General features: G+C 41.4%; 1 protein-coding gene across 2 annotated transcripts in view; it reads right to left on the reverse strand.

The window, feature by feature from the left end:
* Positions 1-14,223, reverse strand: part of cpne4b (copine IVb) — a 48,077-nt gene that overhangs the window by 15,539 nt on the left and 18,315 nt on the right. The window contains exons 1-5 of one of the 2 annotated variants that reach the window (XM_058047874.1): positions 13,227-13,520; positions 8,680-8,870; positions 5,661-5,840; positions 380-451; positions 181-255 (exon numbers count right to left, since the gene is read on the reverse strand). In XM_058047874.1, the coding sequence (XP_057903857.1) occupies positions 181-255; positions 380-451; positions 5,661-5,840; positions 8,680-8,850 (498 nt within the window). In that variant the 5' untranslated portion in view covers positions 8,851-8,870; positions 13,227-13,520. Of the gene's footprint in view, positions 1-180; positions 256-379; positions 452-5,660; positions 5,841-8,679; positions 8,871-13,226; positions 13,521-14,223 lie in introns of those variants that run through there. The other variant, XM_058047875.1, reaches the window with a different exon arrangement.

A 14,223-nucleotide genomic window follows, 5' to 3' on the forward strand; every position in this document is an offset into this window, starting at 1 on the left:
TATCTTAGTGTGAGAGATAGCAAGTGTTATTTGGGCTACCCGGCTATCTCAGTTGGGCTTCCTTTCATGCCGCAATGAATTTCCATGCATTGTGCAGGAAAACCCACCGTTCTCACCTACGTATATATATTTCTACCTCAGCTGACAACACACAAAAGCGCCCACGCATGGCGTACAAACCTTGTCGTCGAGTTTACGAGCACTGAAGGAGAGTTCAACGTAGTCATCGTTACCCGACAGCTCCTCCGCCGTCACCTTTTGAAGCAAGCGGGAGGAAAATGAGAGAAAATTGAGATGGAAATGAGACTGGCCATGCAACCGCCCGAATGAAAGATGTGTATGTGTGTGTGTTGTACTCAAGTGTTGACTGTGAACACACCATTATGGACGACTTCCCGGCGGTGTTTCCTTGTTTGAGAAGAGCTTTAGTCAGTTTCCTCTGTGAGACAATCTGAAAGACAAATCAAAATGACATTAATGTCTCGCCACATTTGGATATGCTTCATACAGTTTTCACCGCTCCATTCATTCATTCATTCATTTTCTACCGCTTTTCCTCATGAGGGTCGCGGGGGTGCTGGAGCCTATCCCAGCTGTCTTCGGGCGAGAGGCGGGGTACACTTTGGACTGGTCGCCGGCCAATCACAGGGCACATATAGACAAACAACCATTCACACATTCATACCTATGGACAATTTGGAGTCGCCAATTAACCTAGCATGTTTTTGGAATGTGGGAGGAAACCGGAGTACCCGGAGAAAACCCACGCATGCACGGGGAGAACATGCAAACTCCACACAGAGATGGCCAAGGGTGGAATTGAACCCAGGTTTTTACCGCTCCAGTTTTGCAAAAAAAAACACACAAAATCCGAGGAGAATTTGTGCATTTGACACTTCGGTTCACTGCAGCATCTTGTATCACTTCATTGCAAAGTGCCATGTTGTTTGGTGTGGGACAAAATTGCACTTGTTAGATGCTTGTCACACCTACTACAATCGACCTTCTTTTTCTTTTTCTTCTTCCTACATGCCCTTAATTCAGTTGTAAAAACTTTCACTTTTCACACCTTCTACTTCTCCTACGTATTGCCAGTCAAGCAAAACGACAACTGGATTGAGTGTGTGGACTTGGACGACATGCAGAAAATTATATATACGTATATATACTGTAATCACTTGAATTTTGCGGCTTCACGCTATCAGGGTTCTTCAAAAATATATTAATTACTGAATCATGCGGTTTTGTGGTTGAATACAGCATAATTATGAGTAAAAATATGCCTATTTCAGCAACCTTTTTTGGCAAAACTAAGAATTGTCAAGCATAAAAATAACACTGTACACTTGGAGTCACTTACTGTCCGCCCTCATTTCCGTTAGCTCGGCAACGGATCACATTTACAGCAACACACAGAGTCTTATTTATGTCTTATATAGCTTACATTCTCTTCTATTTTCTCTTATGACTACTATATTGGGTAATACGAGTGTAATGGTAACTATAGGGGTGTTATTTCATGTCTAGAGGCTCTAATAATGTTAAAAAAAACATATTTAGCAGGTTGTAAACAGGTTTTCTAATCGCTAATGTGAAAATATTACAGTAGATTTTTAAGTAAGGATTCCTACTTTGGAGATATTCACTTACAGTCTGGTCTGGAACCAATTAAGAAGGGATTACTGTATTGTTGTTGCAATCTGTGAAGTGGCTCGTAAATAGGTTAGCATGCAGGCCTCACAGCTCGGAGACCCAAGTTCAATTCCACCCTCGGCCATTTCTGTGTGGAGTTTGCATGTTCTCTCTGTGGGTTTTCTCCGGGTACTCCGGTTTCTACCCACATTCCAAAAACATGCTAGGTTAATTGGCGACTCCAAATTGTCCATAGGTATGAAAGTGAGTGTGAATGGTTGTTTGTCTATATGTGCCCTGTGATTGGCTGGCCACCAGTCCAGGGTGTACCCCGCCTCTCGCCCAAAGACAGCTGGGATAGGCTCCAGCACACCCCACGACCCTCGTGAGGATGAGCGGTAGAAAATGAATGAATGAATGCTTCTAGTTGCTTCATCTCAAATATAACAGCATACAGCAATCCTTCGATACCGCAATACATATCTGAATGAATAAATAATGCTGTTTAATAGTTGAATTTGGCCTGTTGATTAGTGTAAAGATGACTATAGGGGTGTTATGTTATGTCCAGAGGGCTCTAATAATGTTAAAAAAACTTATTTAGGAGGTTCTAAACAGGTTTTCTATGCACTACTGTGAGAATATTACAGTAGATTTTTAAGTAAGGATTCCTACTTTGGAGATATTCACTTACAGTCTGGTCTGGAACCAATTAAGAAGGGATTACTGTATTGTTGCAATCTGTGAAGTGGCTCGTAAATAGGTTATCTATTCTGTAACTATGAAAATCACTTATTACCTGTTGATTCTGGAACTAATTAACAGACTCTTAGTCTCTACATACTCCAACAAGCCAAGAACCCAACACATTTAATCCAACCTAACCCTCCTCCAAAAGATCCAAACTGACTGACAGCTGTTTTGCATTGGATCCTAATGATCTGATCTGCATACTCGGCTTCAAAAATTGGAGCTGATGCTTAATTTGACACAGTTGAGACAAAATGTACTGATTTTTACCAGCGCTGATATATTCATCTTAATAAAGTGTACGGCCAGTTATTGCCGGCAGCATGTAAAATATAATTGCAAACGTGCATGTCATCGCATATGGAAGAAGGTGGCTGTAGCCTCCAGGCTTAAGAAAAAATAAAGAAGTGTCATGAATTTGCATTTCTCCTAAAGGCCAGCAGGAGCCAATTCACAGATTGCAACAACAATACAGTAAGAATCCTTACTTAAAAATCTACTGTAATATTTTCACAGTAGTGCATAGAAAACCTGCTTAGAACCTCCTAAATAATTTTTTTAACATTATTAGAGCCCTCTGGACATGACATAACACCCCTATAGTCATCTTTACACTAATCAACAGGCCGAATTCAACCATTAAACAGCATTATTTATTCATTCAGATATGTATCGCGGTATCGAAGGATTGCTGTATGCTGTTATATTTGAGATGAAGCAACTAGAAGCATTCATTCATTAATTTTCTACCGCTTATCCATACGAGGGTCGCGGGGGTGCTGGAGCCTATCCCAGCTGTCTTTGGGCGAGAGGCGGGGTACACCCTGGACTGGTCGCCAGCCAATCACAGGGCACATATAGACAAACAACCATTCACACTCACATTCATACCTATGGACAATTTGGAGTCGCCAATTAACCTAGCATGTTTTTGGAATGTGGGAGGAAACCGGAGTACCCGGAGAAAACCCACAAAGAGAACATGCAAACTCCACACAGAAATGGCCGAGGGTGGAATTGAACTTGGGTCTCCGAGCTGTGAGGCCTGCATGCTAACCACTTGATCACCGTGCAGCCCTCAGTTCTGTTTAATACTGTGATACTATTAATTCATTCATTTTCTACCACTTATCTTCATGTACACCCTGGACTGGTGGCCAGCCAATCACAGGGCACATATAGACAAACAACCATTCACACTCACATTCATACCTATGGACAATTTGGAGTCGCCAATTAACCTAGCATGTTTTTAGAATGTGGGAGGAAACCGGAGTACCCGGAGAAAACCCATGAGGGTGGAATTGAACTCGGGTCCCCTAGATGTGACGCCTGCGTGCTAAGCACTTGACCGCCGTGCAGCCTCAACTAGAAGCAATCCCAATAAGCAACTTGTTTACAAATAACTTTGCAACCCAATCTTATCAACTCTGGAAGCAGATCAGTGCCTCTGGTGTTGTACACTGCGCCAATTTCAAGCACGGCTATGACAGTAATGGAACAAAGCGCTAGGTGAGACTTGTATTCAATATGTTGTTGGCAGCATGTTATCCAATTTCAGTAAACCTCTGGCTAACACCTTCAAAATCCTCCTTCTCTTGTGCCAAGTAATCCAAGTTCCCGCTGTGCTATTGAAAATCTCACGGCTTTGTGCAGCTCAGGTCATCACACTTTGGTGTCTTTGTTTGTGGCACAAACAGACTTTAACTGCTTCGCTTTTATTCCCGGGGATCAGTTGAGGTCATCGGTCTTCTTAATGATCTTGACATGCATTTTTTTCCCCCACCCACCACCTCCTAATTGCTCTTGTTTAACGAGCTGAACTCATAAATAAAGTGCATATTTAAATATTGATTGCAGCATCGTTAAAACAGGGGCACCGTACTATTAATTATAGTGGAATGGAAAAAAGACTATCTCTGATTGCATGCATTCTTAATATATTAAAAAAAAAAGTGAAAATGTGCATTCTTTTCCAAAACAACAAAGTCACGGGTTCAAGGACGACTATCTCATAATGTAAATGCAGTTGATGACAGTAGCTGACTTCAGGCAAAAAAAAAAAAACAACAAAAAAAACACCTCCATTGGGATTCCATCCACAGCCGTACTCTGCCTCTCTGTCACCCCAATAATAGGAGACTTTCTGCGATACATGGTTCAAAACTCAATGACCAGAATCCCATATTCACTCTCCTGTTCTTAAATCTAGTCATGCATGCTGCAATGTTGCAGGAAAAAGCGCGCAAGCCGGTACAATTGTAAATCAATGCTTACCCGGATATATCGATGGTTTCAGTCGCTGTATTGAACCCAATAGAAGATATGGGACCGGGATATGGGATTTTTGGGGTTCTGATTCCAAAAACATGCATACGACTTTAACTGGAGATGCTAAATTGTGTGATTGTGATTGTGAAGCGGGATAGACAAAGCACCATCTAGATCAGGGGTCTCAAACACGCGGCCCGTGGGCCAAATGTGGCCCGCAGGACACTAGTTTGAGGCCCCCGCCTTGATATGAAAGTTTAATGTTAGTGCGGCCCGCGCAAGTTTGATATGGATGCTGAATGGTATCATGTACCCAGAAAAAATTATTACGTTTGATTAATGTTCATGTTAAAGGTTAAATAACTGTTAATAGTTATCCTCCCTATCCGTGTGGAAGTGGTAAGTTTTTGGCTATTTAAGTTTAAAGGAAATAACTTGGAGGCTACCGTTTAGGTCGCTAGCTCTCTAGTTTAGCGAGTTAGCATGTGTCTCAAGACCCTGCAGTTGCGCAATATGTTGTAAATAAAAAGAGTATAAATGTGACTATAGTCGTGTTTTGTCATGTCTACAGGGCTCTAATAATGCTTTGTTAATTTTTAATCTGAAAAAAATAATTTGTCTACCTACCAACTATATGTGGTTTCTTAAGTTTGTATTATTTGCCGTTTTATTATTATTATTATTATTATTATATATATTTATTACTGATTGATTGATTTTCTTTATTCTTGATTTGTTTATTTATTTTTCATCTTATTTCGTGTAGAAAAATTAAAAGTAAGATATTTGAGAACAGTGGAATGTTTTATCAGAGCTTTTATTGTAGAAAATTGGAACCAAAGCGAAGTTTTTAAAATATATATATTTTTAATAATAACCTGATGCGGCCCAGTCTCACCCAGACCCGAGCTCCAGTGGCCCCCAAGTAAATTGAGTTTGAGACCCCTGATCTAGATATTATACACATGTAACAATCATGGATGTAGTATTCGAATTATTGCTCTGACCTGTCCTAAGGTGCACTCCATGGCGCCGAGGAAGTCTGCATCACGGAGGCCATTGTTGCCCGAGCTGATGTCATGAAGTTCAAAACGAAGCCGTTGCACCTCTTCAAAGTAGTAATCCACCAGGAAGATTTTGGAGAAGACTGGACCGCTACTGCTGCGGATCACCTCGGTACGGTCCACCTTGAAACACATACGTTTGAGCATTATCTTTAATAATATCTTTAATAATTATAATTACTGCATTATTTGTATTGTGTAACATTTATTCCCAGTATTGATGAATTGAACATAATATTCATTTTCAGTGCAGATAAACATGACATGGTTCTATTTTTCTCTTTTTTCAAGTGTCAAGGGGATCAAAGCAGTTACCAGAACCTGTAATATTATCAATATATCAATATTATCAATATAAATATATCAGTACACACCACTGTATGAGTTCCTGGCGTTCAAGCATTAACCCTTAGATGCATAAGTGGGTCAAAAATGACCCGGTCAGGTTGTTTTCTTGAAATATCTTTGTAATGAAAAATTGTTTTCATTTCATATTCCAGGTATTCCTCAAAAAACATGTTTTTGATATCATGGCTTTCACATTTTTAACTTACCTTTTATACATTTTAAGAAATTTTTGTTTTTGTGTTGGGTCAAAAATGACCCGGTCAGGTTGTTTTCTTGAAATATCTTCGTAATGAAAATTTTTTTATCTTTTCATATTCCAGGTATTCCTCAAAAAACATGTTTTTGATATCATGCCATTCACATTTTTAACTTACCTTTATGCAACACACAATGGATCTTCACATTTTCTATTGTTGTACGGGGTCATTTTCTTTTTCAAAGATGGAAAAAAGTGAAAAATGAACATGAAATCATTCTTGTGTGGTCCTAAATATAATACTAAATATCATACAAGTGATTATTCCTAACCAAAATGGCAAAATTGGCATAAAAATGCATTGATTCTAGTATGGGTCATTTTTGACCCACTCATAAAAGAGTGTAGGTTGCAGTCACTCGTGCATCTAAGGGTTAATAAAGACCTGCCAACCTTGACGAAATTTTATGATGAGCTCCCCTTGCTTCTCACAAACACATCACCATGCATGATGTTGGGGGGGGGGGGACTCCGCTATTTGATAAGCAAAGGTACAATAAGTTCCAATTGTGAGATCGCAACCATTACAACTTTTATTACGGTTCACTTTTCCTACTGCGTCTTTGTGGCCCTCCTAGGTGTACAAAGACATGAGAATCCCATTAAATATCCAGCACACTGCTGGGTGTGCATTGATTGTGAATCAGCAGACTTCTCCCCGCACCGCAGCGCTTGCAAATACAATTACAGAGCACTGGTATTGTGTAGACTTACCAACTATGACTCTTTGAATACTTAGTGTATAATTGTTCTTGCATTGTTATTCAGAGACAGAAAGGCAAACATAAATCAGTCTGGTGGGGTTGGTGGACACACACATACTCACACACACACACACACACACACATAGTGAAGGTCATCCAAGCAGACTCACTACACGAGCATTGATGTGCAGAAGAGTGTGTGTAACATCACATTCTCATCTACAGTACGACAGTGTCAACAGGGAGGACGTGGCATATATTAGCAAGGGGTCTTTTGCACTCCGTGTGCATGCATGTGTTGAGAGTGTGTAGGTGTGTATCTGCATCGTTAAAAAGACGACAGGATACAGGATATGTCTGTCTTGTGCCCCCCCCCCCACACCCCCCCTCCCGCCGGCCTTCATGCCGCAATCTTAAAAAGTTAAAGTGACAGCGGCAATGAATTTAGAAGCTAGTTCATCTCTAGATGACTAATATGATGTAAACCAGGGGTCTTAAACACGCGGCCCGCAGGCCAAATGTGGCCCGCAGGACACTAGTTTGAGGCCCCCGCCTTGATATGAAAGTTTAATGTTAGTGCGGCCCGCGCAAGTTTGATATGGATGCTGTATGGTATCATGTACCCAGAAAAAAATATTACGTTTGATTAATGTTCATGTTAAAGGTTAAATAACTGTTAATAGTTATCCTCCCTATCCATGTGGAAGTGGTAAGTTTTTGGCTATTTAAGTTTAAAGGAAATAACTTGAAGGCTACCGTTTAGGTCGCTAGCTCTCTAGTTTTGCGAGTTAGCATGTGTCTCAAGACCCTGCAGTTGCGCAATATGTTGGAAATAAAAAAAGTATAAATGCGACTATAGTGGTGACTGTCTACAGGGGCTCTAATAATGCTTTGTTAATTTTAATCTGAAAAAAATAATTTGTCTACCCACCAACTATATGTGGTTTCTTAAGTTTTTATTATTTGCCGTTTTATTATTATTATTATATTTATTTATTACTGATTGATTGATTTTCTTTATTCTTGATTTGTTTATTTATTTTTCATCTTATTTTGTGCAGAAAAATAAAAATTAAGATATTTGAGAACAGTGGAATGTTTTATCAGAGCTTTTATTGTAGAAAATCGGAACCAAAGCACTGAAAAAGTTTGTATAGGGGGAGGACCTGATGCGGCCCAGCCTTGCCCAGACCCTAGCTCCAGTGGCCCCCAGGTAAATTGAGTTTGAGACCCCTGATCTAAACACAATAAGTTAGTGGTTTGGTTAGCTGATGTGTGTAATAGGTCTACACATGAAATTTAATTGGGTAATCAATTCATTGTTGCAGCCCTTGGAAAATAAGAACTGATGAGGTCAAGTTGTTTTGGTAAAGAAAAGTAGAAAAGAAATTAAAATAAATTAACATGAATTAATAATGTATGTGAATTTGTATACAGCGTATTTCAGTTTCATAAGCGATTGAGGCCCGATTGAGTGCCTGGGTTCTTGATTAGGCACAATCATTTCGACGATTTTGGGATGTGTTTGAATAATAAAAATGAACTGTGGAGTACAAAACCTTAACAGTAGGGGGGAGAAAAAGAGACCATGAATAATCAGCAATTTGTCAAAATGTAACATAAAGAGCGTAGCCTCCATTACTGTACCATATACCTCAAACCACTGGCCGTGTGACTGCATCTTCAAAACCACGCAAGGGTCAGGTTTGGAGAGGGCGTCTCGGTCTGAGATTCCCCGACAGGCCACTCTCAGCTCCACTTTGGTCAGGCATGGAGAGCTGATGAAGCCCAGCGTGGCCTCTGCAGACTCGTAGATATTACTCATGCTGAATACACAATCGCACACTAAAAGGAGAAAGAGAGAGAGAATGACATATGTGGGGGTGTCATTTTAGGATGTAGAGACAGATGGATAGATAGACATACACTTTTGGTGGGATTACGGCTTTATTGTTCCTGCAGGTCACACACACACCTCATAACAGTCGCCCACACTTTTTAACACACAGGTCTAATCAGCCTAAATTGCTGCAATCCCCCTTAGTGGCTTTGCTTCATTTTGCCTTGGCAGCATCTACCAGCCAGCACCTAATCAACGCATTATATGTCATTATATGAATCGGCACAAGAACGTGATGTGGTAAAGCGATGTTGTGTTAATTATAGTTGGTTGACATGCTGACAGGCTGCATGGCGGACAAGTGGTTAGCACTTAGGGCTCACAGCTAGAAGACCCGACTCAATTCCACCCTTGGATATCTCTGTGTTTGCATGTTCTCCCCGTGCATGCGTGGGTTTTCTCCGGTTTCCTCCCACATTCCAAAAACATGCTAGGTTAATTGGCGACTCCAAATTGTCCATAGGTATGAATTTGAGTGTGAATGGTTGTTTGTCTATATGTGCCCTGTGATTGGCTGGCCACCAGTCCAGGGTGTACCTCGCCTGAAGACAGCTGGGATAGGCTCCATCACCCCCCTGCGCGACCCTCGTGAGGATAAGCGGTAGAAAATGTATGAATTAATGAATATTTCAATTTGTCTGATGATGAAAAAAAAAAGTGTAATAAAATATAAACGTCTGCACGTGGTTAAGCACACAGGTCTCACAGCTAGAAGACCCGACTCAATTCCACCCTCGGCTGTCTCTGTGTGGAGTTTGCTTGTTCTCCCCGTGCATGCGTGGGTTTTCTCCGGGTACTCCGGTTTCCTCCCACATTCCAAAAACATGCTAGGTTAATTGGCCACTCCAAATTGTCCATAGGTATGAATGTGAGTGTGAATGGTTGTTTGTCTATATGTGCCCTATCTCTCGCCCGAAGACAGCTGGGATAGGCTCCAGCACCCCCAGTGACCCTTGTGAGGATAAGCATAGAAAATGACATGCCTTACAAAAAGAACAGAACACTGCACACCTATATGCTTTATCTTGCGGACTGACCCACTTTCCCCCCCTCTTTGTTTACAATTAACACCTCCTCTTGTATCAATTTTGAGAAAGACAGTGTTACATGTACAATATGCTTCAATAATCCTTTCTATAAAAGTTCATGTATTAATATAACAGCGCCTTAAACCTAACAATATTTGCTGCTCGGTGTGAAAATTCATTGTCTAAGTTTGCCTCCAGTCCAGTTCGTCTCACCCTAAAGGATAACCGCAGGTCTGCTGATGTGCTAGATGGTACAAAGTGAATATTAATGCAGCGGTCTAGTAGTATCCTCCTTAGGGATGTCAGCTCCTGGAACTGGGTCTGACTCTGACCTGGATCTCGCTCTCTCTCTGTGTCCTCCATAATTCATGTTTCATGTGTATGTTGGTTGATTATTTTTAGCGAAGTGGGTTCAACACAACATGCACACATGCACCAAAAACCACAGGACAACTAGCATGTGTGTCTGGGTGATATGTTGTGCTTATGTGCATTTTGCACAATGCTGCACGGTGCTGCCTCGTGCATGTGTGTGTGTGTGTGTGTGTGTGTGTGTGTGTGTGTGTGTGTGTCAGTGCCTGTCCTTTCCAGTTGAGAGCAGATGACAATGATAGCAACGGAAGTTAACATTCTAGTGTAAAAGCAATTTTGCAACGCTCCCTCAGGTGTTGGAAAGAGCACAGTCTTCCTGTTAATTATTTACAGATACAGTGAAATCACCACGCACCCCAAAAGTGGCACAATTTGGAGTTAAACTAACATTTTCTGGAACAATGCGACTCAAAAGTCGTTCTCACGTTCACACCGGAGCTCAGTGAGCATCTAAAACATGAACTTCACAAGTGCTTTGCTTTTTCCTTCCCGTGTTTGTCATGCCATCGGAGAAGAGTAGGCAAAGAGGGAATGTGTGATGTTTTTAAACTCTTTAAACCCCCCCCCCCCCTCCTGAATTTTGCAGCTTCACTCTATGCTGTTTCATGTTTGAACATGGGTTATTACGAGTCTAGAAATATGTAACATTAAGCATTTTTCAAGCAAACGCAAATGTAAGGCATTGAGAAGTAGTATTTTACACTAACCACTAGGTGTCAGTAATGTTACTGTAATGTTCGGTGAGGCGCACCAACAACAGCAACGCGGTGGAAGAGTGTAGAAGATATGTAGGCCTGGGTTTGCATGTTCTCCCCATGCATGGGTTTTCTCCGGGTAGTCCGATTTCCTCCCACATTCCAAAAACATGCAAGGTTAATTGGACTCTATGGACTCCAAATTGTCCATAGGTATGAATGGTTTTTTGTCTATATGTGCCCTGCGATTGGCTGGCAACCAGTCCTCGGTTTTCCCCTACCAAAGACAGCTGGGATAGTCTCCAGCAATTATCTCACAACAGGAGTAGTAATAATAACATTCATTCATTCACTCATTTTCTACCGCTTTTTCCTCACGAGGGTCGCGGGGGTGCTGGAGCCTATCCCAGCTGTCTTCGGGCGAGAGGCGGGGTACACCCTGGACCGGTCGCCAGCCAACCACAGGGCACATATAGACAAACAACCATTCACACTCACATTCATACCTATGGACAATTTGGAGTCGCCAATTAACCTAGCATGTTTTTGGAATGTGGGAGGAAACCGGAGTACCCGGAGAAAACGCATGCACGGGGAGAACATGCAAACTCCACACAGAGATGCCCGAGGGTGGAATTGAACCCTGGTCTCCTAGCTGTGAGGTCTGCGCGCTAACCACTAGACCGCCGTGCCGCCTTAATAATAACATAATCATCATAAAAATAACCATCATAATCATAAAATAAACTACAGTTGCAGCTGTAATGCACTGCAAGCTAAAACTCAACTCCATACCCGTGATGTCACTTCCTGTCCACTACAGGACCGGAACAGAATATACAACACACATAAGCACAAGTCTTATTCATGTCATAAATGGCTTATTTTCTGTGATTATGTCTACTGTGTTGGTTATGGGTGACTATAGGGGTGTTATAAAGATCTATAATAATGTTAAAACACGTATTTAGAAGGTTGAAGTATTTAGAAGGTTTTCTAAGCTCTAACTATGAAAATATTTGACTCATAAATAAGGAATCTTACTTTGTGCAAATTCACTTCTCCCGGTTGGGTCCGAAAACCAATTAACCGCAATAAACGAGAGATTACTGTACCTCTAAACTCAACACAATACAGAATCGCTCCCTTCCCATTCCTTCTTTATTACATGTTTGTAAGTTGTCTTCCACAGGGGAGTGGTTTTATTTTTGTTTTACTTTTATTGTAAGGCGGAAAGAAATGGTAAGCTATTACTCGTAAGATTGCCTGTGCAGTTAATAAAGGTTCAGTGACACGTTCACTTGACATTATTTCCTATGGGAACATTTGTTTTGACAACTTGCACAACAGAACTGTATTAGTTTGTAATAAATCAATCTGGCGCAATCAGGAGAGAAGGGTGAGAGGACTCCCCCACGACACATATTTTTGTTATGTCCCCCATGTGTAGGAGAAATATAGTGCTATACCATATATATATATATAATGCTGCACAATCGCTGCCTCGTGCTCTGGAATTGCTGTGTAAATCAAAAACATCCCCCGAAACCCCATCAAAAAAAAAAAAAAAAAAAAAATCCAGATTGATATAAGACGCCTTGTAAAATCTTTTCGACGTGCTAGTGTCAGCTCTTATACTCTCCGCCGCACTCTGACAATCAATCAGTGTTCCATTACCATGACCCTTGACTGTGTCGGTGTATGCCTATTCACTATTAGTGCGACTGTGACAGATGTGACATTAATGATTCAGTCACAGGAAGCCGGGGGCCATGACACTCAAGTACACGGTAACTGTTCTTATTGATTATCAGACAAGGTGCAGGAGGCATCACCTTTCAGCAGCTTCCACATACAGAGGTGGCTTGTTATGCAATTCTGTGCAGGTTAATAGGTCTGGCAAGGGGATTACACGTTTTGGGGAAGAGGGAATAGAAAGGAGCTTGTCTTGCACTTCTGCAGGAGTTAACCATTAAGGTGTCTTTGGTATAGTATTTGATTGACGCGTATACAGTACCAACAGGATATACTGTATTGAACTGCAACAGTGAAACCTCCCTTTTTGTGCACCACTGACCTTAATACACACACACAACACTTTTCATGCACGTTCTTAGTACAAAATATGACGAACAAGCATCACTTTCCATGCACAATCTAAAAGATATGCACCAACTAGGGGTGCTTCCACGGGAATTCAACTCACCCCCCAAATGAGACTTTGAGAAAAGATCCGTGCAAGCCGATGAACTTCCCCCGCTGTTGACGTGACAATCACGGGCATCTACCTAGCCGGACTCCGGACCCATCTCCACCTCGCCTTCACACTCTTTGGTCTTTGGGTGAATTCAATCACCTTACACTGCAGAACTGAAGCGGGGATGGCGCTAAGTGCTGACATCCAAATATTAGAGCCGTATTCAAATTCCCAGCGGGCAAGCGCGGCGAGGACGCGCTCCTTCCCTGGGTTCACTCTGGATGAAAGATGGGGATGAGGAGGGGGGCGGTGCGCCACTTAACTGGAGTTTGTAATCCGCTGACTCCACTGGGGGCCGCAGAGATCGCACCGCATCCAGGGACTCGCTTGTCATGCAAGTACGGTCTACCGGCGCCCTCTAGTGGTAGTTTAAGGGACTGAACACGTGCTCTATACTGTATAATGGAAGGCTTTTCCAGTTCTCGACTTTGATTGGTTCAGATACGCTTCAGTGGTTTTATAATAAGCGATGACCGCACACCTGAGACCAGTTGGTGGTCCATCAAAAGACCCTTCTGCGACATCTAGATTAGTTTTCTGTGGATGTATTGGAAACATTTCAAATCCAATTTGCAACTTTTAAACTTTAAAAGTTATCAGTTTTACTATCGCCTCTTTAATAGAGATCAATTTTGCTATATTGTTGTTCTCTTAAAAAAAACAGTTTTCATCTCTTAAGATTAATATCGCAGCTAAGATTTACTGTTTTTTTAGATTGCTCCTATACTATTTTATGTTTTCCCATGCAGGCAATTTCACCACATTACGCAAGAAAGATGAATCAAATAACATAGTTCCAGTTTTATGTTTTATATCATTCCATCATATATTGATACAACAGTCACGGCCACTTGATTTCAACAGCCCAATGAGAGCCAATAAAAGAGTGTCTAACTCAAGGCCACATTTAACCCGCCTCATCAGTTTACGTGGAAAGAAGCCATCC

The sequence above is a fragment of the Doryrhamphus excisus genome, chromosome 14 (genome assembly GCF_030265055.1).
Source record: "Doryrhamphus excisus isolate RoL2022-K1 chromosome 14, RoL_Dexc_1.0, whole genome shotgun sequence".
Classification (NCBI taxonomy): Eukaryota; Metazoa; Chordata; class Actinopteri; order Syngnathiformes; family Syngnathidae; genus Doryrhamphus; species Doryrhamphus excisus.